At 45.5% G+C, this 27,341-nt stretch overlaps 1 protein-coding gene across 1 annotated transcript; it reads right to left on the reverse strand.

Moving 5' to 3' along the window:
• Nucleotides 1-17,505: 17,505 nt before the first annotated feature.
• LOC126463957 (cuticle protein 67-like) lies at nt 17,506-26,968 on the reverse strand. Its single transcript, XM_050096199.1, has 2 exons — nt 26,940-26,968; nt 17,506-18,043 (listed from the first exon to the last, which is right to left on the reverse strand). Exons 1-2 carry the CDS (start codon nt 26,949-26,951, stop codon nt 17,531-17,533), a joined length of 525 nt encoding a protein of 174 aa, XP_049952156.1. The 5' UTR covers nt 26,952-26,968; the 3' UTR covers nt 17,506-17,530.
• Between the last annotated feature and the right edge of the window lie 373 nt (nt 26,969-27,341).

The raw sequence follows: 27,341 nt of genomic DNA on the forward strand, positions 1-27,341 counted from the left end.
TAGTGTCAGGTCATATCGACCCAAACTGTATTTTTGTTAGTAAAACTGAACACAGCAGCCAGGTTAAACAACGAGAACCTGATGCAATCGACGATTCCAGACACAATCGATATGGAACACCGTGAAATTCTTCAAATTAGGAATATTCAGTGTGAGGTCCTTTATTGTCATATTTCATGAACTTCATCACTTTATGACGTAATTGTTACAAAGAACACCACTGATAAGTACTAAGAAGTACTTACACTTCCAGCAGACACCTCTATTCTAACACTTGAGTATCAACACGTCCGACTGGGTATTCGATGTGCTTAACAACAAGAGGAGAACTCAGTCTTGTTACTGGACTCTAGAACAGCACATACTGCCCTGTAGCATTTACAGAGCAGTATGCACCCTTCACCATACTACTTTTATGAACTGCTAGCATTGTTATACAACAATAAAAACTGTAAGCTTGAGTCTCCTGCCAGCTGCTGAGTAAGGCAATGGTCAAGGACCAAGTACTATCTGCTATGACAATGAAAGCAGATGATGCGTTCTTCAGATGTTCCCCATCCTGTCTAGGAGACAACCGTAACGAAGGTAGACGCCTCCTTCAAGGAGAAGCAGATGTTCAAATTTGTAGTGGATTCAAACAGATATCCCCATTTTGGAGAATTCCCTAAGTTCTCCTACGACGATCGTAGGATACTACTGTTCTGCAGTAAGTAACAAATCTTTCTATCACAGTACTGACGGACAGGGATCGTCAAGCATTGCGGAGAGTGGTTGCGAAACATCACATGAAAACAGCGGAAGGAATCACTCGTGGGTTCCATTGTGTTACCGATTTCCCTTTGACTGCGAAATCTACAAATAAGGTCAGACTTACAGCGAAAACATTATGACCACCTGTTTACTAGTGCGTTGTTCTACTTTCGAAACACAATACAACGGATGTTCTGCTTGGCATGGATTCTATAAGTCCGTGACAGGATTCCAGAAGTATTTGGCACCAGATTTCTACGTACAGGTCAAGCAATTGCCGCAAATTACCGGATGGTGGTTTACGGGCAAGCAACTAGCACCTGATATGTGTTCCAATGGGTACAGGTCAGTCACAATTGCTGGCCAAGACATCATTGTGAGTTCACTATAATTCCCCTTAAATCACTGTAGCGCGATTCTGACCTTACAACGCGGACAGTTATCCAGCTGAAAAATGTCACCGCTGTAGGATGAGATTTCAAGCATAAAGCAGTGCAGGTAGTCCGCAGTAATGTTCACTTACAAAGGGAGGCCACGACGTTTGTACGGCGGATTTACTGTAAACTTCGTACACTCGTAGAACTCAATGCTGACAACAAAACGTGTAAGCAGTAGCGCGCAATTCTCAAGCGTTATTGAGAAAATCGCAAAAAAATTCGGTCGTCAAATATACACCTGTGCGTGGCGGCAACCGAGTGGTTAGCGTTCAAGCCCCGTGATCGCTGGATCGAGTCCCGTTCGTCAGTCTTTTTTTTATTTCTAACACTGTCATTTTCTTTACTATTTATATTACAATTGATATAATGGGAAAAATACGTATAATCGGATGAACTTTTATTAAATTTTCAATGTTATTTGGCAATTTACAAATTGTTATTATCACAAATAATATAATATTCATAACTATCGACTAGCAAACGACCAAACGCATGAAGGGATACTGAAAGTGTGTGCTTGAATATTATACAGGGTGTTACAAAAAGGTACGGCCAAACTTTCAGGAAACATTCCTCACACACAAATAAAGAAAAGATGTTATGTGGACATGTGTCCTGAAACGCTTAATTTCCATGTTAGAGCTCATTTTAGTTTCGTCCACCTACGCTCAGTGGAGCACATTATCATGATTTCATACGGGATACTCTACCTGTGCTGCTAGAACATGTGCCTTTACAAGTACGACACAACATGTGGCTCATGCACGATGGAGCTCCTGCACATTTCAGTCGAAGTGTTCGTACGCTTCTCAACAACAGATTCGGTGACCGATGGATTGGTAGAGGCGGACCAATTCCATGGCCTCCACGCTCTCCTGACCTCAACCCTCTTGACTTTCATTTATGGGGGCATTTGAAAGTTCTTGTCTACGCAACCCCGGTACCAAATGTTGAGACTCTTCGTACTCGTATTGTGGACGGCTGTGATACAATACGCCATTCTCCAGGGCTGCATCAGCGCATCAGGGATTCCATGCGACGGAGGGTGGATGCATGTATCCTCGCTAACAGAGGACGTTTTGAACATTTCCTGTAACAAAGTGTTTGAAGTCACGCTGGTACGTTCTGTTGCTGTGTGTTTCCATTCCATGATTAATGTGATTTGAAGAGAAGTAATAAAATGAGCTCTAACATGGAAAGTAAACGTTTCTGGACACATGTCCACATAACATATTTTCTTTCTTTGTGTGTGAGGAATGTTTCCTGAAAGTTTGGCCGTACATTTTTGTAACACCCTGTATTATTTGTGATAATAAAAATTTGTCGACTGACAAATAACGTTGTAAATTTAATAAAAGTTCATCCGATTACACGTATTTTTCCCATTATATCAATTGTAGTATAAATAGTAAACAAAATGACAGTGTTAGAAATTAAAAAAAAACTGACGAACGGGATTCGATGCAATGATCCAGCGATTACGGGGCTAGAACGCTAACCACACGGCTGCCGCCGCTTCATGGTAAAAATGGCCAGGCACAGGTATATATTTGACGACCGAAATTATCTTGCGATTTTCTCAATAACGCTTGAGAAGTACGCGCTACTGCTAACACATTTTGTTGTCCTCGTGGAGTACTACGAGTGTCCGAAGTCTGCAGTAAATCGGCGTTACAAACGTCGTGGCCTCACCTTGTTAGTTCAGTCCTGTCATGATGCCTTCTGTTACCACCACGGATCCGATGGAAGACGAAATCAATGTACCCCATAGCATAATATTGTCCTCTCCGGCCTGGATCTGTGGCGCGGAGCACGTTTCGTGCAGCCATTTGCCTGGATGATGGCGAGAAAGGACCCAGTCGTCGGTGTAACAAGAAATGCGATTCATTCGACAGGCGATCCACGGTGAGAACTCAGTGATGCGGTACCCACTGCAAACGTAACTGACAATGTCGTTGGGTCAGCACAAGAATATGTAGGCGTCGTGTGAGGTGGAGCTGCATGTTTAATGAAAGCCTTTGAAAGGTGTGCTCTGAAACGCTTGTACCTACACCAGTATTGTCCTCTGTCGTCAGACTTGCCACAGACCACATTCTATCCTGGATTACACAGTGGTGGATCCTCCATTCTCTACGTTTTGTGATGAGACGTGGTCGTCCAGTATCATACGGCCAGTGGTTATTTCGCCGTTCTTCAACCACTTTCCATTTGTGCTCACGACAGCAGTACGCCAGTAGGCGACCAGCACCGCCGTTTCAAAGATTCTCGTTTTCAGCTGCAGCGACACAATAATCTAGCCTTTCCGCATTTGAGGCCCGTATCTTCGCTATAATGACTCCCCATTCGTCTCTCTTTCGCTTACATTCTTCCCTTACTGCGTCACGTACACGCGACAATACCAGGTGGCGTGGATTCTCGTGGTGGGCAGTGGTCGTAATGTTCTGGCTCACCAGTGTGTATCGATATATGGACCTTGCCGTTGGTGGGGAGGCTTGCGTGCCTCAGCGATACAGATAGCCGTACCGTAGGTGCAACCACAACGGATGGGTATCTGTTGAGAGGCCAGACAACCGTGTGGTTCCTGAAGAGGGGCAGCAGCCTTTTCAGTAGTTGCAAGGGCAACAGTCTGGATGATTGACTGATCTGGCCTTGTAACAACAATCAAAACGGCCTTGCTGCGCTGGTACTGCGAACGGCTGAAAGCAAGGGGAAACTACGGCCGTAATTTTTCCCGAGGGCATGCAGCTTTACTGTATGATTAAATGATGATGGCGTCCTCTTGGGTAAAATATTCCGGAGGTAAAATAGTCCCCCATTCGGATCTCTGGGCGGGGACTACTCAAGAGGATGTCGTTACCAGGAGAAAGAAAACTTGCGTTCTACGGATCGGAGCGTGGAATGTCAGATCCCTTAATCGGGCAGGTAGGTTAGAAAATTTAAAAAGGGAAATGGATAGGTTAATGTTAGATATAGTGGGAATTAGTGAAGTTCGGTGGCAGGAGGAACAAGACTTCTGGTCAGGTGACTACAGGGTTATAAACACAAAATCAAATAGGGATAATGTAGGAGTAGGTTTAAAAATGAATAGGAAAATAGGAATGCGGGTAAGCTACTACAAACAGCATAGTGAACGCATTATTGTGGCCAAGATAGATACGAAGCCCACACCTACTACAGTAGTACAAGTTTATATGCCAACTAGCTCTGCAGATGACGAAGAAATTGAAGAAATGTATGATGAATAAAAGAAATTACTTAGTGAAGGGTGACGAAAATTTAATAGTCATGGGTGACTGGAATTCGGTAGTAGGAAAAGGGAGAGAAGGAAACGTAGTAGGTGAATATGGATTGGGGCTAAGAAATGAAAGAGGAAGCCGCTCTGGTAGAATTTTGCATAGATAAATTAATCATAGCTAACACTTGGTTCAAGAATCATAAATGAAGGCTGCATACATGGAAGAAGCCTGGAGATACTGACAGGTTTCAGATAGATTATATAGAGGTAAGACAGAGATTTAGGAACCAGGTTTTAAATTGTAAGACATTTCCAGGGGCAGATGTGGACCCTGACCACAATCTATTGGTTATGAACTGTAGATTAAAACTGAAGAAACTGCAAAAAGGTGGGAATTTAAGGAGATGGGACCTGGATAAACTGACTAAACCAGAGGTTGTACAGAGTTTCAGGGAGAGCATAAGGGAACAACTGACAGGAATGGGGGAAAGAAATACGGTAGAAGAAGAATGGGTAGCTTTGAGGGATGAAGTAGTGAAGGCAGCAGAGGATCAAATAGGTAAAAAGACGAGGGCTAGTAGAAATCCTTGAGTAACAGAAGAAATATTGAATTTAATTGATGAAAGGAGAAAATATAAAAATGCAGTAAATGAAGCAGGCAAAAAGGAATACAAATGTCTCAAAAACGAGATCGACAGGAAGTGCAAAATGGCTATGCAGGGATGGCTAGAGGACAAATGTAAGGATGTAGAGGCTTACCTCACTAGGGGTGAGATAGATACTGCCTACAGGAAAATTAAAGAGACCTTTGGAGATAAGAGAACCACTTGTATGAACATCAAGAGCTCAGATGGAAACCCAGTTCTAAGCAAAGAAGGGAAAGCAGAAACATGGAAGGAGTATATAGAGGGTCTATACAAGGGCGATGTACTTGAGGACAATATTATGGAAATGGAAGAGGATGTAGATGAAGATGAAATGGGAGATATGATACTGCGTGAAGAGTTTGACAGAGCACTGAAAGACCTGAGTCGAAACAAGGATCGGGATGACAATTGATGGAGACTGGCGCCAGCAGCGCACCAGCTCACAATGTTTTGAGGTCACCGGGGCTGTTTTCGTAACTACTGACGGCCTTAGGAGAGCCAGTCCTGACAAGACTCTACCAACTGGTGAGCAAGATGTATGAGACAGGCGAAATACCCTCAGACTTCAAGAAGAATATAATAATTCCAATCCCAAAGAAAGCAGGTGTTGACAGATGTGAAAATTACCAAACTATCAGTTTAATGAGTCACGGCTGCAAAATATTAACGCGAATTCTTTACAGACGAATGGAAAAACTAGTAGAAGCCGACCTCGGGGAAGATCAGTTTGAATTCCGTAGAAATGTTGGAACACGTGACGCAATACTGACCCTACGACTTATCTTAGAAGCTAGATTAAGGAAGGGTAAACCTACATTTCTAGCATTTGTAGACTTCGAGAAAGCTTTTGACAATGTTGACTGGAATACTCTCTTTCAAATTCTGAAAATGGCAGGGGTAAAATACAGGGAGAGAAAGGCTATTTACAATTTGTACAGACACCAGATGGCAGTTATAAGAGTCGAGGAACATGAAAGGGAAGCAGTGGTTGGGAAGGGAGTGAGACAGGGTTGTAGTCTCTCGCCGATGTTATTCAATCTGTATAAGCAGTGAAGGAAACAAAAGAAAAATTCGGAGTAGGTATTAAAATCCATGGAGAAGAAATAAAAACTTTGAGGTTCGCCGGTGACATCGTAATTCTGTCAGAGACAGCAAAGGACTTGGAAGAGCAATTGAACGGAATGGATAGTGTCTTGAAAGGAGGATATAAGATGAACATCAACAAAAGCAAAACGAGGATAATGGAATGTAGTCGAATTAAGTCAGGTGATGCTGAGGGAATTAGTTTAGGAAATGAGACACTTAAAGTAGTAAAGGAGTTTTGCTATTTGGGGAGCAAAATAACTGATGATGGTCGAAGTAGAGAGGACATAAAATGGAGACTGGCAATGACAAGGAAAGCGTTTCTGAAGAAGAAGAGAAATTTGTTAACATCGAGTATAGATTTAAGTGTCAGGAAGTCATTTCTGAAACTATTTGTATCGAGTGTAGCCATATATGGAAGTGAAACATGGACGATAAATAGTTTGGAGAAGAAGAGAATAGAAGCTTTCGAAATGTGGTGCTACAGAAGAATGCTGAAGATTAGATGGGTAGATCACATAACTAATGAGGAAGTATTGAAAAGGATTGGGTAGAAGAGAAGTTTGTGGCACAACTTGACCAGAAGAAGGTACCGGTTGGTAGGACATGTTCTGAGGCATCAATGGATCACCAATTTAGTATTGGAGGGCAGCGTGGAGGGTAAAAATCGTAGAGGGAGACCAAGAGATGAATACACTAAGCAGATTCAGAAGGGTGTAGGTTGCAGTAGGTACTGGGAGATGAAGAAGCTTGCACAGGATAGAGTAGCATGGAGAGCTGCATCAAACCAGTCCCTGGACTGAAGACCACAACAACAACAACAATATTAAAAAATGAAATACATCAGTCTTAATCGTTAAGAGTGAATCAAAATTCCATAGGGATATAAATCTAAATTTAATAAATTGGAGCCACGTCTTTGTCGATCTCATGTGGATGCTCATCAACCCGCTGCCGTCTGACGAGAGGCCCAGGCCCGATACTATATTAAAATGGATAACTGATTCAAGTGTGTGGCTTATTGTAGTTTTTTCCTGGGTGACATTTACGAAAACAGCCCCGGTGACCTCAAAACATTGTGAGCTGGTGCGCTGCTGGCGCCAGTCTCCATCAATTGTCATCCCGATCGTTGTGAGTCGATGTTCGATGCCTGCTTGTCTTCTTCGCAGCTTTGGCGGATGGCTGTTTAACTGCGGCGCGCGCTCTGCTGAGGCTTGAGTTCGGGTATCAGCTGTGTGAGCGACAGTGACGTGAGGCGCTGTGGATGTATGCAGCGTGGCGAGTGGCAGAGTCGGACGGCGGAGGCGCGTGGCCAGCTGCCGCGGCGTGTTTCGCCGTTTGAATGCAGATCCGCTGCCGACGATGATTGGGATCTCCTTGAGATTTGAAGAACAGATTTCCTTTGCGTCTGTTACATGTTACTCAAAGTGAACGAACTGGAGTCGTCGAATTATTCATTGGTGGGTTGTGTTCATGTTAATTGAATGCCCGAGTGCACCGAAAACTATCTTGATTGTTTCAGTTACTTGTCACTGTATTTGGTCCGGCCGCCTGATATGTTGACGGCATTTAAGGGAGTGCTAGCTACGCACAACAAATAGACATAAAGCCGTGGTTACTTAATGCGTAGCTAGAGGTTATACCAAGTAGTGCGTAAGTCTGTGCCTGGCGTTCGAGAGGGGGCCGAAATAATTTTCCCTACTTCCTTTATCTTTTTTATTATTTTATTTGTTTGTTCTAGAGAACTCGCTAGTCAAATTTTAAGAGTCGTCACTGGGCAAGTGGTCTCGTAGGTTAGTTCTGCTTGGGTTCGTTTAGTGTTGTGCATAATTAAAGGTTTATTTCTAACTAGTTGGGCAGATATGTTTTGTGTATCTGATGCTGTAGAATGTTGTCTGCCGCTGATGTGCTTATGTTTCAGATAATTGGCAGTGGTCGGCGCGAACAATCTCCGATAACTGTGGAAGGACCTGGATCGGTTTCTATGGTTACGTTGTTAGTGTCCTGCAAATCCATCTTTCCGGTGAAGCGTTGTGGTTTTCCGGAAGTCTAATCGAAGCTTAAAGTTGAGTATAGTTCTACTTCACCTTCTGGTCCGTGAATATCTTGTATCTTTTAGAAACTTTCGGTTTGCTCTCGTCAGTGACTAATTTTCAATGTAAAATTTAAATGGCCCCATTTTAAGACTACTTAATATGCTATTATGATATTCTGGGGATGAAATGTATGTGAACCTCGTAACTTTAAGCAATATTAAAGAGAAGCCTAGCTGAGTGTATTAACCTGATAATACTTTAAATTTGTTAGAATTGCTTAAGATCAGTCCATGGAAGATGTCTTAGTTGTTGCAAGCAGTTTTAGAATTTGATATGAGTTACGTGAAAGCCTGTTTCTATGTAAGTCATGAAGCATGTTTAAAAGGTTTGTGTGATTCATTTATGTTAATTAAATCTCACTAATGGTGGTTTGATGAACTTGTGAAGCATTTAAGATGACTGTCGCCTATTCTGTGAGTGGTAAATTCGTCGAAACGGCGCAGTACGAAATGATCGTACTGTGCAGCTAGATACCCTTAAAGACTGCCATACGCTCCCTGCGGCAGCACCCTAACTTTTTCCACTGGAAGTAATGAACTAAGTGACCAGACTGCCAGATGTGAAGGTGGTTGTCTTACCAGGTGTACTCACAGAGAACATCGTCACTGAAAGCTCCAGTAGAAGCTCTACACGACAGGAGAGTTGGAGAAGGGCTCCCACCGTTCTTGAAGGCAAGAGCTCGAGGGGCTTGCATTGCACCTATCTCAGTATACGAACAATAGACAAGATTAACATTCGACGCGATGACGGTATCATCTATTGGGCAATGGTTTGTGGACAATAATGTTCCTGAAACGGACTGGCCTGCACAGACTCCAGACCTGAACCCAATGGAACACCTTTGAAGCGAATTGAAACATCGACGTCCTTGCAGATCCCGGCAACCAATCGTTGGTTTCGGCTCTTGAGGAATAATGGGTTACCATTCACCCATAGACATTTAGACACCTCACTGAAAGTGTTTCCAACAGAGCTGAAACCATCGTAAAGGCCAAGGCGGTAACATTCCATACAAATATCCACTGACAGGCGTCCGGATGTTTCTGATAAGGCAGTGTACTTCGAGCAGATCCATCAGTTTGTCCATTCACAGGTTCAATTGCTGGTTTGAATGGGCGATGCTGTATTCTGTGTACCAAAGTACACTCATATTCAAAGAAAGCAGAAGGCCCTGATCAACTAGAGATAGGGCGTTCATATTCACAGGCCATGCATATTAGTATACACTCCTGGAAATGGAAAAAAGAACACATTGACACCGGTGTGTCAGACCCACCATGCTTGCTCCGGACACTGCGAGAGGGCTGTACAAGCAATGATCACACGCACGGCACAGCGGACACATCAGGAACCGCGGTGTTGGCCGTCGAATGGCGCTAGCTGCGCAGCATTTGTGCACCGCCGCCGTCAGTGTTAGCCAGTTTGCCGTGGCATACGGAGCTCCATCGCAGTCTTTAACACTGGTAGCATGCCGCGACAGCGTGGACGTGAACCGTATGTGCAGTTGACGGACTTTGAGCGAGGGCGTATAGTGGGCATGCGGGAGGCCGGGTGGACGTACCGCCGAATTGCTCAACACGTGGGGCGTGAGGTCTCCACAGTACATCGATGTTGTCGCCAGTGGTCAGCGGAAGGTGCACGTGCCCGTCGACCTGGGACCGGACCGCAGCGACGCACGGATGCACGCCAAGACCGTAGGATCCTACGCAGTGCCGTAGGGGACCGCACCGCCACTTCCCAGCAAATTAGGGACGCTGTTGCTCCTGGGGTATCGGCGAGGACCATTCGCAACCGTCTCCATGAAGCTGGGCTACGGTCCCGCACACCGTTAGGCCGTCTTCCGCTCACGCCCCAACATCGTGCAGCCCGCCTCCAGTGGTGTCGCGACAGGCGTGAATGGAGGGACGAATGGAGACGTGTCGTCTTCAGCGATGAGAGTCGCTTCTGCCTTGGTGCCAATGATGGTCGTATGCGTGTTTGGCGCCGTGCAGGTGAGCGCCACAATCAGGACTGCATACGACTGAGGCACACAGGGCCAACACCCGGCATCATGGTGTGGGGAGCGATCTCCTACACTGGCCGTACACCACTGGTGATCGTCGAGGGGACACTGAATAGTGCACGGTACATCCAAACCGTCATCGAACCCATCGTTCTACCATTCCTACACCGGCAAGGGAACTTGCTGTTCCAACAGGACAATGCACGTCCGCATGTATCCCGTGCCACCCAACGTGCTCTAGAAGGTGTAAGTCAATTAACCTGGCCAGCAAGATCTCCGGATCTGTCCCCCATTGAGCATGTTTGGGACTGGATGAAGCGTCGTCTCACGCGGTCTGCACGTCCAGCACGAACGCTGGTCCAACTGAGGCGCCAGGTGGAAATGGCATGGCAAGCCGTTCCACAGGACTACATCCAGCATCTCTACGATCGTCTCCATGGGAGAATAGCAGCCTGCATTGCTGCGAAAGGTGGATATACACTGTACTAGTGCCGACATTGTGCATGCTCTGTTGCCTGTGTCTATGTGCCTGTGGTTCTGTCAGTGTGATCATGTGATGTATCAGACCCCAGGAATGTGTTAATAAAGTTTCCCCTTCCTGGGACAATGAATTCACGGTGTTCTTATTTCAATTTCCAGGAGTGTGTTATGCAGAAATGATTAGCACAGTCACCTCGTTTCAGAATGTGTCCTGTTGACTAGTATTCACAGAGTCCGCCAAGAGCCCTGATACCTTGTTCTATGCGTGATGGCGTTCTGTGGTATAGCCATCCATGCTATCCTGGATTCAAAGTTCATCTATGGTGGTTGGCACTGGCTTACAGCTCCACACCAATCGTTTCACCGTATCCCACGCATTTTCGATTGGCGACAAGTATGACGACCTGCATGGCCAGGGCAAAAGGCTGACATCCTGTGACACCAAGAAGGTGTAGCATCATGTGGCTGTGCATTGTCTAGCTGGAGAATGGGGTCTGGGATGTTGCGCACGAAGGGCGTGGCTATGGGTCGCACGGAGACGCTCTCAATGCCCCGGACAGCACACCATTAGGCGTTGAGCTGGCGCTGCATCTCTCGTGCGAATGCCGCTCCTCCTGTGTGCAGCGAATCAAAGTGCGGCCATATTGTCAAACTAACAGAATCTGGATTCGTCCGAAAACACTATCAGTTGTCACTCCTAACCTAAGTGACGTCGTTTCATACACGTTTGCCATGTAGGATATTTATGCACATTCGTCAAAGGTAGACGGAGAAGTGCTGTCCTGCAATGCCATTCGGATGAGGCGTCGAACTTCTCGGCAGTTGATTTGGTTGTTGCAACTTGACCCATCTCGTAGTGCTCTACTGCCCTCCATGAACCATTTTGCACGCACCCGCTTCACTGCCGAAACACTTCGTCCCACACGAGCAGCAATTTCCCGGATGGATGCATCACATTCTCTCACGACAATAAGGCGCCCTCTGTGAATCTAACTGGTTTGACGGTACGGTTCGCGCATAAGTCTGCTGGCCATACTGCACGTCTGCTCAAGTCACGCTGATCCATTACCTTCGGTTTATAGAGACAACGAGAGCCGCAGGCACGTTTTACCGGTAGGTGGTGTTACGCCGCGACCCCAACGTTGCCCACGAGCCGGTATGGTTAAATTACCAATCATTTCTGCAGAAGATGCTAATGCACATGTACTGTGAATATGAATGTTTTTTCTGAACATGAGTGTATGTGGATAATTGCAATTTATGAACGGTACTGGTTCATTTTAAACAATTTTTGAAGCCTTTCATGTACAATACCCGAACTCCAGTTTACTGAAAGGAAGCAATGTTAAGACGTTGATAACAAAATGACAGCCCAGTGGCAATTTCTGTGAGTCTAATAGAAGTCATAAACCTTCAGTTCGAACACCAGATGCGATTGCTAACATTTTGCAGATGCTAACCCAAAAGAAATCAGGTTCTTGCATTGATTGCATTTAAACATTCTTTTTTTTTTAGGGGTGAATATTTCTTTGTTTAAATTGATTAAGTATTTTAATTTAAAATATCGTTACGGATTCGATGGTGAAATACTGTTGATGAAGGTGGATTTGATAGTAATTTGATTTATTTAATTTAACTGATATAATTTATTCAAGATATAACTTATTAGTAAAGTATTTCACTTATATTGAAAATTTTTCTGTGCAAATCAGGTTTCGTAACAGTCATATAGACATACATCTTGTATTCTGTACTTCAGCTCTTACACCTGAAACCTTACCGAGTTTGAGGTCTTCAGGCATTACTTCCAACTAATATAGAAAAAAAATATTTAGTTCGTTGCCTGCCAGAAGACATGGGATATCACGATAACATCGTAGACGTATTCACTGTCTGTGGGCATATAAAGGATTTGAGTTGAAATTCTCTGTGGCAGGTAGAACTGACACAAGGGTGCATCAGTGTTGTTCGTGGTTAGCGTTGCTACCAGATCTGGCGGCAGAGCGGTATCAGCACATAACAGCTTGAAAGGGGCTCATTGTGGATCTCCATTTTGGCAGCTGGTCGAGTCGTGCACTATCCAGATTTGATGGGACAATGGCCCGATGCTGGACTTCTTGGGATCGTGAGGGGAGGCATACACGTCGTCAATGGTCCGTCTGACCATCAAAAAGGAGGATCACCGAATAGTACATAATAGAGCCCTTGCAACATTCTGTTTCATACCTTATCACTGGTCGGAGAGTAGCAGCAGGTGGACTAAAGAATTACCGTCCCATTCGTAGGCTCCGTTAACATCAAAACAGATATGGCAGCGTTTGGTGCAGTGGACGAGACTTATGGACTGCTGATGAATGATGTCACACAATTTTCAGCAACAAATAGAGATTCCACACCACCATGAATGACCCACGTGGGCGAGTATGGTGGAGAATCATTGAGAGTCACAATTTTTCCAATGTTTTGGAGAAGCATAGTGGTATTAGCCCTAGTGTCATGGTGTGAGGAGCTCTACTGAGTATAGTTTCAGGCCATGGCTGGTAGTGACTGACGGCACAATGATCGTCCATATGTGGCACGTGTCTTCATGAACTGTCTACTTGCTTCTGAGATACTCCCAGCACTAGCAATATCCCGAGGTCTGTCCTCAATAAAGCACATGTTTGACCAGTTGGGATGTCGGCTCCGACCCAGTGTCCTATCCAGTGTGTCAAGGATCAGTTACAGCACTTTTTTGGAGCTGCTTGCGTCGGGGGAGAGGACAACGGCTTTCTGACACCCTTCCTAAGGCAATCAGTGCATGAATGCGTACCAGAGCGGATGAATCGTTCATAGTGATATGTGGCCTCATGCTACCACGTTCTTTGTAAATTTGACTTCACTGAAATATAAGGGGCAGTCAAATGAAAACCGAACACCCTTCTCAATGGGACCACCGAATGGTTTCATTCAAAACTATTTACCACACACGTAAATACGTTTATCCCACTGGTAGACGAGACGATCAATCCCTGTTTCATAGAACTGCGGTCAGCCACTGACGGATCCACAATCGCACACGCTCTTGCAATTCCTCCTCCGACTGAAAGCGACCTCCACGCATGTCTTTCGTCAGGTCGCCGAAGACGGAAAAATCACACGGTAAAAGATCCGGGCTGTACATAGTATGTTCCAGTGATTCCCAACCAAGCCACAGAAGTGTAGTCTTCCTCCACTTGGCAGTGTAGAGGCGGGCGATATCGTGCAATAAGATGGTTCCGTCTGACAGCAGTCCTCGGCGTTTTGGTTTTATGACGCGTCGCAGTTTCTCCAAAGTGTCTTCATAGCGCTGTGCACTGATTGTGGTTACAGTTCGACGAACTTGACGAGCAGAGATCCCCTGTAGTTGAAGAAAAAGCTCATCATGATCTCACCGAAACTTGTATGAACAGCTCTGGATTTCTTTGTCGGCAGAGATGTCGCTTGTTTCAAGTGTTGGCTTTGCCGTTTCCCCAAGGGCTGTCGGAATGCCGCATGGCTGTGGTTACGTTAGCGGCCGATCGCGTTCTATGAAACAGCAACTAACGTCTCGTCTCCCAGTGGGATGAACGTTTTACCGCGTTTGATGATTACTTTTGAATGGAACCATTCCAAGGTCCCATTCAGGCTGGTGTTAGGTTTTCAATTGACTGCTCCTCGTAACATCACATATCCCGTGAATTTTCATTACGTCTGCACTTCGCCTACTGCGGTTCTCTCATTTTGTCAGGCAGGGTATAACAAATTGTTGCTTTACAATATTATGACTGGTGAACTTGACGTGACACTGCGATGAAGTTTGGTTTCAGGTTATTGGCCAGATAAACGATTACATTCAGCAATAGGGGTCTACAGAAAATCCTCGCACAATGCACCATATTCCTATTCGCTGTTAAAATACTGGAGTTCCGTGAGTAGATTTCGGTAGTCAGACTCTCAGTGTAATGTTTCTTGAAATCATTGTCAACACAGAATTTGTACTCTCACTTAAAGAAACACATAAGAAAGAACTGCTTTCCCTAGCATCTCGATTAAGGTAAGTTACAATCTTGATCGTAGTACAAAGTTATCTGTTTCACGTTTTCGCCACCATAAGGTTCACTTTGTTCCATTTTGTGACAGTTTCCCGAGGCTTTACAATTTATTGATAGGAATGTGTAGTGTCTGCGCTTCCTCTCATATCCTGAAGTGTAACGGCGCAAAGTCGAGCGCCGTCACGGCAGTCGGGAACGATCGAGCAGAGAGGGCTGTGAGATGACGTCAGCGAATTGCACGCTGACTGACCTCTCTCCAGGACGATAACGCGACACCAGCGGCCCATATGCTGAGTGGACGTAAGCGCCGCACCTGACTGGTCTCGGCCCAGTCGAACAGCAGCCTCACGACTAGCGACTTGCGTAGAAGCATCAAAGCTCATTACTTCGCTTGAACCCTCTATGTATCACACTGGAATTGTTATACTGAAGAGACTTGATTATTTCGTATGTCGCCTTTTGTTTACGACACATCTGTGTAACACAAAGTTAACTATTTTAATTGATTATTTTGTAATAAAAATGAACCGTGCTTACTCCCATGTATGCTTTTTCTTGAATTTGGCTGTCTATCTGTGTTTGGTTTCCCACCGTTGTTGCAGTTATGCCATGGTTCTTCTTCCTTCTATGTGCAGCAGCAGCGATGTGTATCGATATTTGCATCTTGTACCATCTTGTGTATAGAGTTTGCGGCTAGGGGGTCTGTGGGCAGTCGGTCTGTTGGTGTGGACCAGGGAGGATATCTCCGCGCGGCGCAGTCGGCTGGGTCGGCTGGCGGTCCCTGCGCATTGTTGTAGCGTGTGTGGAGCTGTCCGATCGCTACTAGCTTCGTGGTTCACCGACCCAGGACGTCAAAGTTGAGTGGTGTTTTAAGTACCCAAGCCACGTCCATTCATGTTGTGTGGTTCGTTTCGGTGGTTTTCTGTTGGGGAGGTTTTCCTGTGAGCAACACCGAGTGTTCCTACTGCTGAAATTTAGCTGCATTGCCGTGGAATTAACTATATTGGTTGACTACAATTCGAATGCACCAGCGGAATTTTCTGCCTTGTTGCCGTTAGTGTTCCAGTTACCTGCCCTGGCCACTAACGTAATTTCAGGCAGTGTCCTTTCCTCACCCGTTGTCACTGTCCAACACGGAGTGTAGTTTTGACAGCTTAATACATATACATATTTGATTGTTGATAATTATGTCCTTAACATTTTGTGTTTGAGTTCTCATGTAGCGATTGGTGGCAAGCAAGTCGTTTTGTCGATCGGTCCGTGGCTGTCCCTTGGTTGGGTTCCGACGGATGAAGTGTAGTTGGGCTCACCACCTGTCTCACCTAAGTGAACGAGGGCAGATCGACCCCCTGGAGGCTTCTGAGTGCCGGTGTTTGTCTGTTTATAGTCTACCATAACCAATGATTTAAAAAATTCTTGGTTTTACTGTGTTTTATGTAAATTAAAGGTCTTCACCTGCGTATAAGTAAGTTTGAATTCCGGCAAATGGATATTTGCTGAAAGGTTATTCCCGTATGTTGTCTTTTCTTTCAGTGCGGTTTCAGCTACTTAAAACTTAAGGCTTATGGTTATTTTTTTTAAATTTTGGAAAATTAACTGTGGGCCTTCAGCCGCTTGGAACCTTATTCTTAAAACTACCTTTCAAGCTTAAACATTGTGGCCTTCTGCCTATCCACTTTTGCCTTGAGGCTTTCAGCCTAGCTGTGATATATGTATACATATTTGTAATTGTAACTGCGTGTCTTCAGTCACTTGAAATTTACCTTGTTGATTTTTAAGATTTCTTGTTTGGAGGCTTTCAGCCGTGAAAGATCTGGAATTTGAAACTCGTAGTTGTAAAAGTTCGGCTATATGCCGCTTTGGTTGTAAATGTGTTATTAAATTACAATAAATTACAATTTTGAGGCGAAACTGACCGACATCTTACTTGGCCCTTTCCACAGTCCAAACCACCTGTTTTGCCCACGGGGTTTAGTGGGCGTGTCAATACGGCTTGTTTTAATGTTGTCTAGCGATCCGAGAAAGCAGGTTTCCTGGACACCCCATATTCGACGACTAGGCAGGATTTAACAGAAAGAGCGGACACCACGCATTCATATGACTGATTCGCCTTGATTGGCAATGAATTCACTCGCTTCAGTGCAGATGCACATTTACGTTCGACCTCCAGCGAGAATCTAAAATTAACGAGCATGGAGGACGTGGGTGAGGAATGCGGATGGATGGCGCTAGATGGAAATGTGAGTCTGCCAGCGAACGTGGCAAGATAGTCTGCGCATGTGCAGTGACTACAGTGTCTTGGTGGAGCAGTGGTTAACGCAAATGCCTAGCAAGCCTGAGATCCGAGGTTCGAGTCCTAGTGTGGCACACACTTTCACTCGTCCTTACTGATTCTGCACGTAGTCTCGTTGCAGCTGATATCATTAGTTCCTTCCCTATCCTTTCTCCCCTCTCCACCTTCAAAACGCATAATTTATAAAAACTATCTGTAGTGTGCTGTGGCCACTAAAGAAGATTTTGAAGAGGAATCATTGTGTTTATCTTCCCTATTTCTTTGTTTTCTGATCCCATTTCCCAGACCTTTTGGAGCTGTCAGGTTACATCAGTGTCTTATAAGGTCGAATAATGGATCAAAACATTTTATATTTCAGTACATTTATTGGAGTATAAATAGTTTATGTACAGATGAAAGTGGTGTGTGTGAGAGAGAGAAAGAGATGGAGACACGGTCGGGATTATGCTTGGGAATTACCAGGCGTAGCTGAGACCAAGACCGTTGGAGTAGGTCATGTGGGCGACGGCAGGGGCGGCGGAGTAGGCGACTCCCAGCAGACCGACGGCGGGGGCGGCGGCCTTGACGACGGCGGGGGCGGCGTGGACGGCGGGAGCGGCATAGGCCACAGGGGCGGCGTGGGCGGCGTAGGCCACAGGGGCGGCGTGGGCGGCGTAGGCGACGGGGGCGGCGTGGGCGGCGTAGGCCACGGGGGCGGCCACGTGGGCCAGCGCATCGTTGCTCACGCGCACGTCAGACTTGCTGACGCTGGAGTAGGGGGTGTCGATGGTCTTGGAGTAGGTGGACACCTGTCCCAGGTTGCCGTAGCTCCTCAGGATGTTGGAGTGCTGGGAGGTGATGGCCGCGGGGGCGACGGCGTGGGCGCCGTAGGCGGGGGCGGCGTAGGCGGGGGCGGCGCCGTAGGCGACGGCGGGGGCGCCCAGGTAGCCGGCGCGTGCCACGGCCAGGACGGCGGCGAAGACTGCGATCTGTAAATGGGACAGGAGCGTCATCGAGCGGCGAAACAACAGTTACATGAGTGTAAATGTACCGGTCATTTGAAGAGCGGCTGAAAATTACTTTTAACATGTGAAGAACCTAGTGTAATGATCATCCTTCGTAATGATGCCTACGGGTTTTTCCTCTGATAGTATCATGCACTTATGTTGACGTAACTAGTCCTACGAATTGTTACTGACTGCCATGGAGACTAACCACACAGGATACGAATAAAAAAGAGGAGCGGACTGAAACCCTCCCTGCCTTAACACACACATAAAATGCGGTGATCGGTAAGGTAATGTACTTATTACACCAGAACCACAGGTGGTAAATTTTCTTGCCACGTATAGGTATCTGTATTCTCTGCTATGCAAATACAAATACTCCAGTGTGTGCGATCTCATCGCGAAATCTATTCATAAACTGCGAATACGGTACCGCAACAGTTATACAGTTTACTGGAAACATATGGAAGTTAGGGTCGTACCAGGACTCGAACTGGGATTTCCCTCTTGTCGTGAGCGGTTAACAATGTCGGCTATCAGAGCACACATCGAGGACCCAGATCTTCATATGTCCCAGTGTCAGCTTTCCGTAGTGATCTCGTATTTATGCAATTCCCGCATAGGGAGGGACTTGTGTTCTCTAATCCAATTGTCCTCGCTGTAGCATGAAATACATTACTGCAGTATGTTTAATTTTACTTTGGTTCGCCGTAATTCACGAAATCATCCAATTAAATAGCCCAATTCACTCTCATTCGTTTGAAACATTATTCCTTGCTCGAATTACATAAGTTCTTACAATAGTCGCAATTCTGTCCAAGTCTTTTCATTATGTTTTCTCATTTTTCTCGGCGCGACTGATTAATGGTGTGCTTCGGGTGTTCTTCCGAGTTATTTTCTCCTCCAGGTGCTGCGAGTTTTGCTGTTATGTATACTCTCTCCCTAGACTCCACGTTGGTTGGGGTACACGTTAACAGCAAATCTCGGAGTGCCTGAAGAAGATGGATTGCTCGCTGTTCGAAATATTGTACATAAAATCGAAATAACAGCTTGATAGTACACCCGGAAGCACACTATTAGTCTTGCCAAGAGTAAATTCACTTTCACGAAGTTCTTGCAAATTAGTGCAAAGTACATCACGCTTCTCTACATTTATACAGGGTGTTTCAAAAATGACCGGTATATTTGAAACGGCAATAAAAACTAAACGAGCAGCGATAGAAATACACCGTTTGTTGCAATATGCTTGGGACAACAGTACATTTTCAGGCGGACAAACTTTCGAAATTACAGTAGTTACACTTTTCAACAACAGATGGCGCTGCAAGTGACGTGAAAGATATAGAAGACAACGCAGTCTGTGGGTGCGCCATTCTGTACGTCGTCTTTCTGCTGTAAGCGTGTGCTGTTCACAACGTGCAAGTGTGCTGTAGACAACATGGTTTATTCCTTAGAACAGAGGATTTTTCTGGTGTTGGAATTCCACCGCCTAGAACACAGTGTTGTTGCAACAAGACGAAGTTTTCAACGGAGGTTTAATGTAACCAAAGGACCGAAAAGCGATACAATAAAGGATCTGTTTGAAAAATTTCAATGGGCTGGGAACGTGACGGATGAACGTGCTGGAAAGGTAGGGCGACCGCGTACGGCAACCACAGAGGGCAACGCGCAGCTAGTGCAGCAGGTGATCCAACAGCGGCCTCGGGTTTCCGTTCGCCGTGTTGCAGCTGCGGTCCAAATGACGCCAACGTCCACGTATCGTCTCATGCGCCAGAGTTTACACCTCTGTCCATACAAAATTCAAACGCGGCAACCCCTCAGCGCCGCTACCATTGCTGCACGAGAGACATTCGCTAACGATATAGTGCATAGGATTGATGACGGCGATATGCATGTGGGCAGCATTTGGTTTACTGACGAAGCTTATTTTTACCTGGACGGCTTCGTCAATAAACAGAACTGGCGCATATGGGGAACCGAAAAGCCCATGTTGCAGTCCCATCGTCCCTGCATCGACAAAAAGTACTGGTCTGGGCCGCCATTTCTTCCAAAGGAATCATTGGCCCATTTTTCAGATCCGAAACGGTTACTGCATCACGCTATCTGGACATTCTTCGTGAATTTGTGGCGGTACAAACTGCCTTAGACGACACTGCGAACACCTCGTGGTTTATGCAAGATGGTGCCCGGCCACATCGCACGGCCGACGTCTTTAATTTCCTGAATGAATATTTCGATGATCGTGTGATTGCTTTGGGCTATCCGAAACATACAGGAGGCGGCGTGGATTGGCCTCCCTATTCGCCAGACATGAACCCCTGTGACTTCTTTCTGTGGGGACACTTGAAAGACCAGGTGTACCGCCAGAATCCAGAAACAATTGAACAGCTGAAGCAGTACATCTCATCTGCATGTGAAGCCATTCCGCCAGACACGTTGTCAAAGGTTTCGGGTAATTTCATTCAGAGACTACGCCATATTATTGCTACGCATGGTGGATATGTGGAAAATATCGTACTATAGAGTTTCCCAGACCACAGCGCCATCTGTTGTTGAAAATTGTAACTACTGTAATTTCGAAAGTTTGTCTGCCTGAAAATGTACTGTTGTCCCAAGCATATTGCAACAAACGGTTTATTTCTATCGCTGCTCGTTTAGTTTTTATTGCCGTTTCAAATATACCGGTCATTTTTGAAACACCCTGTATAAGTCTGATATAATCTTTTCCCGCCAATTGCTGTCACGCCCCGTGCGTACGATATCTGTCTGCTCTTGGTAAGGTTCCGTTATTAACTCCCCTCTCCTCTTCTTCAGTGACCAAAATCCCAGTGCGAAGTCCCGAAAACAATGTCGGACGACAAGCTGTAGCGAGCGCGAAGCGCAACCTCCACAAAGTCTAGAAATGCAACGATATTCGCAGCCCCTGAATTGCTCTGTTGATAGCTGCTAGGGCTATCTATGAGGCTACCTTTACAAGATCAACGTACGAAGTGCTGCAGGTACAGTCTATGTGTATTACAGGACACAACAGAAGTAGTTTTACTACAGAAGTACTATCAGATGCAGAATTTAATCTTATATATGGTCTTCAGCTAGAATAATTATTTGTACGAATGTATCGGTTCCAGAAACATTGATATTTCAGCTTCGAAACGAATTACGTATACCAACAATCTGCTGTCTAGCGAAGGCAGGGTCTTTTCTGAGTCAGTAAACGCCGACACGCTCACTGCTCAGCGGATACGATTTGTGAGGTACATTAAAAATGTTTTTGCACTTCTGTGCCATCGTAACTTCGTTCGATTTTAGTCTAGTGTTGGAAAAATAAGAAAACTGCTAATGAGTGGGTAAATACCTAACAGTCTTCACTTAAAACGTGGAGTACATAATTAAGCTAATGAATCGATATCTCTGTAGGGTGACAATACTGCCGTGCAGTGCAGTGATTACGGCACGAAATCGGAGCGGGACTCTGACAAGTTCTGCTACCAGTGACGGAACACCGCGGGCGTTACTCAATGCGTCCCCACGTGGACCGGGCGTGTCGTAACGCAGCCTCCTGCGGTTAGCCGGCAAATATTGAATGACAAGTTTCGACAGCCATTTGCTGCTCTAGTGTGAAAGCTGCGTGTCATGTTCGCGGGCGCTGTGCAGTGCAGAGACTAACCCGAGGCGCTAACAGCAAGCGCTGACTTGGACCTCAGACAATAGGCCTGCTAACATAATTGTGGTTTTGGCACCGTTAACCACAGCTTCTTAAGCGGTAACATCGAGACAGGCGACAGACGGCTGACTGCACAATATGGTGTCGTGCCACCGCTGATTAAATTTAAGCAGTAATTCAATGAGCGAGCCGTTAAACAGGGTAATTCTCGTGCTTTGCCCCCGCAATTTGATTACTTTGTGGCAAGACGTTATATTCGTGGAAATTCTTCATGTTACTGTGGTACGGATGCAATGTGACTTTCTCAGACAACATTTTGCCACTAAAATCATCTTTCTATGTCTTGACAGAATGCTTTCATGACCGAGGACGCTAAAATGTTTTGTTCTCGCATTCTAGTTAGTGCCACAAAAAACCCAGTATGAACATTAATTTTGGCTATTTGTTTGTTCATTTCTCATTCGTGCCGCCTTGCACAATCAGTACATCAGTAAATGAATCATTTATTAAACTGTTGACCATCGGCTAGACTTTATACGCCTTCTGTCTCTAGGTATCTGAAGAAAGCCTAATTTCTCACGGATGAGCTACCATTTTATTTGTCTGTTGCGATTTCCGTAAGTAGTGCAAACGATTTAAATTTCCTGCCTCCAGACCATTGCCTGCAAACTGGAATACACTAACATAAGACCCACCTCAGTCTTGCTATTCGCCATCACCTGCATCCTACTTCTCAATTTTCACAAACGGCCCCATGAACACTTTCACTGGAATATTGCTCACAAGGGAAAGGCGGTGGCTTAGAAAGCGTTATCCATAGCCTAAAAGTCGTTTCCGTAGTGAATCTTTCACTGTGTAGGGGAATGAGCGCCGTTAAGATACTTACTGGCAGATAAAAGCTGTGAGAAGAATGGTTCTCGAGCAGGGAACCTTGCCATTTGGACGCAACGCTCCAAGGGAATAAGCTATACAAGAGAACCGTCTCGTAGCTTAAATCTGCCGTTACCTCTTTCAAAGTCGCAAAATGCGGTTCTAATCTTGATCTAGTACACGTTTTCAGTCCGTCAGCAAGTTTCATAAGAGCGTAACTCCTTCGAAGAATAATACTCATTGTGGATTTCAAATATACCTGTACGCAATTACAAAACACTATCTCCATATCTATTTATTTTCTTTGCGTTGCCCGCGTACTACAGAAATGTTGTTTTTCAATGCCTATAACTTGTTCAGTATCTCGTCTTCCTAATTACAGCAACTGTCATCTACAAATAGGCAGCATAATGTCATCTCGCAGGCTTAGATGTACGTCTTTCAATTCGGACGCCCGTTATTATACTTCAAAGCTTCTGAAGGAAGTGTAAGCTTCTTCTTTCGCTATAAGACCTACTCCAGGAACTAAGCAGGCCTTTTATCACTTGCCTTATGCGATCATAGCGATATCTGATCGAAGCGAAATGAAATCATCCCGTTTTTAACCGAGTGAAGATATTGAACGACTTCACTGAAATGTACTCGTTGAAAGCTTCTCGGTAGAGTCAGTTGACTCCGTATTTTCTATTTCTCTCCTTGGCATTAGAGTGCTTACGAAGCAGTAGTAAGCATATGTTGTTCATACGAAAATAAGCAATCGTTCTAAGTCAGCGAAGAGCTCTGTTTTTCTAAGAGGTATTATACGAACAATAAAATCTCGAACGAGCACGGGACACCGCAATGACTCTTGCAACGCTGCAGTAGTTATGCAACAACATTCATTTGGCATTGATCGGAGGGGAGTCTACAAGAGATTACATCTGCGAAACCATGTCTCTTTTCTTGCAACAACGGTATCTCAATCGTCATTCCATCATCAGCACCCTTATTTGATAAATGAAGCCAATTGTCTTTTCTGAATGAGACGCTTTGCCCTCGGGGCCTTACAAGTGGTATGAGATGGCATGCATTATTCAACAATTTTCCCTTTTGTCCCAACCACCGAGTTGCAGGGAAAGTAGATGTGGAAAATCGAACAGTGTAATGGCTCTCTGCTAGTATCAAATTTGTAAAGACTAACGCGCTTTTAAATACCATATACCGGTAATGAAAGGCAGATGAAGTATGTGATAATAGATCAAAGTGAGGTTATCGACAAGTTAAGAGGCAAACTCTCATGTATTCATTGTTACCCTTGAGTACATTAAATATTAACATGCGTAATTTCATCCGGATTGAAATCGTGTTCTACACCTGGATTTCAGTTCAGCAGTATATTTCCAAACCATTCTAACGCTGTGTACGCGTCTTGGCCAGATTACACGTCAGGTGTTGCAATACGTTAAAGACCTTCTGGACCGTCATCAAGTTCGTTTGGCGTGTAAGAGCGACGATGCTTCCCTCTCCACTGATGTACAGACGATATTGATTAAGTGACATTGATAGTATACTGCTTATGGTATTCCTAAGCCTTCCTCTATTCCTGGACGCCAATTAAAACTGGCCATAGTGACCGGGAGAGGTGGCACAGTAATTAAGATCCGCATTGAAGACGGACGCCGTTCATATCTCCACACCACAGTTTATTGCGATTCCTTTCTTTCCTCGAACTACTAAGAGTAAGAAACTACCTGGAAGGTTAAAACTGTGTGCCGGACCGAGAGTCGAAACCGGGTCCTTTGCCTTTCGCGGGCAAGTGCTCTACCAACTGAGCTACCCAAGCACGACTCACGACCCGTCCTTACAGCTTTCCTGCCAGTACCTCATCTCCTACCTTCCAAACTTCACAAAAGCTCTTCTCCGAACCTTGCAGAACTAGCACTCCCGGAAGAAAGGATATTTCGGAGACATGGCTTAGTCACAGCCTGGGGATGTTTCCAGAATGTACTAAGAGTACATCGGAATGACAAGGTGGTTTCTTCATCAAGTCTAAGACCATTCTTCCACTTTCTCCGATCCTCTTTCACCAATTGTACTCTACTATTATTCTGCTTTGGTATTCGTTTGTATCTATTGCGCCATACATTTAGACTAACGTAAATAAATAATTAAAAACTAAATCAGTTCTCAAATGAAACATAAAATTCAGACACAGCATTAATGCGCTCAAATTTTATTCTACACTATAGAGAAACTGTGACGTCATATACCAGTACACTTTTAAGTTACTGTATGGCTGTAACCTTGTTCCCATTACTAGAGACGGTATGGAGGTGAGACATTCCAATCTGCCAGCTTGGTAAGGTCGTACTTGAGAACACTGCAATGTGAACGAACTGTCAGATGTGTATTGTATCGTACGGGCTACTGTGCTGAGTGCTTGCACGATGAAATATTTAAAAAGCTGTTGGGAGAAAGCCGAGGCGAACTTTCTCATACGACGGACGGAACGTTACAGACTGTGACACAAATTCTCACTTCAAGCCTCATTCAAAAATTATCGAAATCAATGTTGGGTGATTTCTAAAGGCGGCACACCTAGCACGCTTCCTATGTCTTTTACGCCAATGATGTCTTTACTATAAGTTGCAATCAAATAGTTTATAAAACAGATCTGATTATAGACCGAAACCGGTAGTCTGACGCCAAAAAATTTGTGACCATAGACGCGAAGTAAAGGAAACTTACTCGGGTCAATGTTTTATTCGCGACCATGTCGCAGCTTGTGCAAATAGTTACCGTTCGAAGGTCCTACGGTCCAGAATCGCTTTTCTAAGAGACCGAAGGCGTGACAGCCGCATGGAGAGATATCGGCACTATAGGGCGGTACTAGAGTGTCTCCCACGTGCGTTCGCGTAACTTCTGCGTTACGACATTTGCGATATGCGGATGTGTGTTGTCACGAAGCAGCAGCACCCCTTGGTGTACCATTCTACAGCGGTGGTTTTCGACAGACTGTCAATATTTTACATTTTATTTTACATTTTATGTGAGTCTTTTGCCCTTTTGGCCGTTCTGTATTATTGTTGGACCATGCCTCTTTAGGCAGCTTGTAGTTTCAGTGTGTTCCGAAGATGGCGTCGTTATCCGCGCCGAAACGTAGGTCAACATCCGGTTTCAATTTGCAATCGAGGCGGAATCTTTATAATCATTATGCTGGGCAGTGTTTCTAGTGTGGCCATAGATAGCATCACGTCCGTCTTCTGAGTGCTCAGTGAGTGCATAAAGATGCCTAGAAAGTAATGTCTCCCGCCAGGTATGGGTGCCTGCCGAGAGATTCCACCTGATTGTGTGGAAACCCACATAACGTAACTGCCATGCAGTTGCTCCTTCGTAATAGTTCTCGGCTGCACTCTACAAGGACAATGAAAATGGTCCTGCAGCGTTTTCGATGGGCAGTGATTGATCACCCACCGTACAGCCTAGACTTGGCTCCTCTTTCATCTCTGCGCACATGAACCGCTGGCTATGAAGACAACGCTTTGGTGCATACAGTGAGCTGCAGTAAAGCGTAGAAAATTGTTGGAAAATAATTTGGATGCTGCCTTCTGTGACGAGGTTATTGGAAAGTTAGTACAAACCAAAGACAAATGTTTAAGTCATAGACGCAACTGTCTAGAAAAGGAGCTGGAAGGTGTAGCTGTTTCAAATAAAACATTTTTAATTTTTACTGTGGTTTCCATTTCGCAACCCATAGTTTCTTCCTTTCCGAATGGTCCTCGTAAGTATTCCTTGAGTGCTACTAGTGTAACAATATGGGGCGTGGTAGACACGCGAACCCGCAGTGCTAAATAAATTATGGGGCTTGAGCTCCCGGCCGCTGTGACCGAGCGGTTCTAGGCGTTTCAGTCCGGAACCGAGCTGCTGCTACGGTCGCAGGTTCGAATCCTGCCTTGGGCGTGGATGTGTGTATCGTCCTTAGGTTAGTTAGGTTTAAGTAGTTTTAAGTCTAGGGGACTGATGACCTCAGATGTTAAGTCCCATAGTGCTTAGAGCCATTTGAACCATTTTGACCTGGGCTGCTCAGCAGCGGTAAGAATAGTCTCAAACGTGTGCGAACCCAAGTGTGCGAACCCAACAAGTCATAAAAGGTACCGTCGGTCAGTACGTCCATTAACAGGCGTAACAGTCAGCGTAAGTGACCCTCACAAACGTACGAAATAACGCTGGGCATTATGACCTCGGGTAGCGTCAACAACCATAACACGCGATCCCTACAACAACGCCAAACGGCAGGTAGAGCCTGGCGTGGTCTGCCGATCCTCGAGTACAGCGTGTCCGCGCCACCACAGGCCGGCGACTCACCTTGAGGGCCATTGTCGTGCGTCGGCTGTGCTGTCTGGGAAGACTGTGCCCCGCTGACCGCGCCGCCGCCATTTTATAGCGCGGCCGCCCCTGGAGGCTTTCACCCGACAGCGTTGGCTGCCTCCAGCTCCAGCTCCAGCCTCCCCCGGACGGACGACCCCGCTTACGTCAGCGGGGCGCTCGCGTCGACCGCCGCCGGCGTCCCTCACCACAGTCGCAGCGCCGAAACTTCGCGAGGGCCGCAGTCGGCAGGCGGCTCAGCAATTCGGGGCGCCCTACGGCCGTGAAAGCAAAGTAGCTGTTCTTTGTCCAGCGTATGCCTCGCGCTGTAAATACGTCGATTCGCCCTGGGTGTCAGCAGTAGGGAAAAGGTGGTCTGTTCACACATTAGACGGGACGTCA

Source organism: Schistocerca serialis, chromosome 1 (assembly GCF_023864345.2).
Source record: "Schistocerca serialis cubense isolate TAMUIC-IGC-003099 chromosome 1, iqSchSeri2.2, whole genome shotgun sequence".
NCBI lineage: Eukaryota > Metazoa > Arthropoda > Insecta > Orthoptera > Acrididae > Schistocerca > Schistocerca serialis.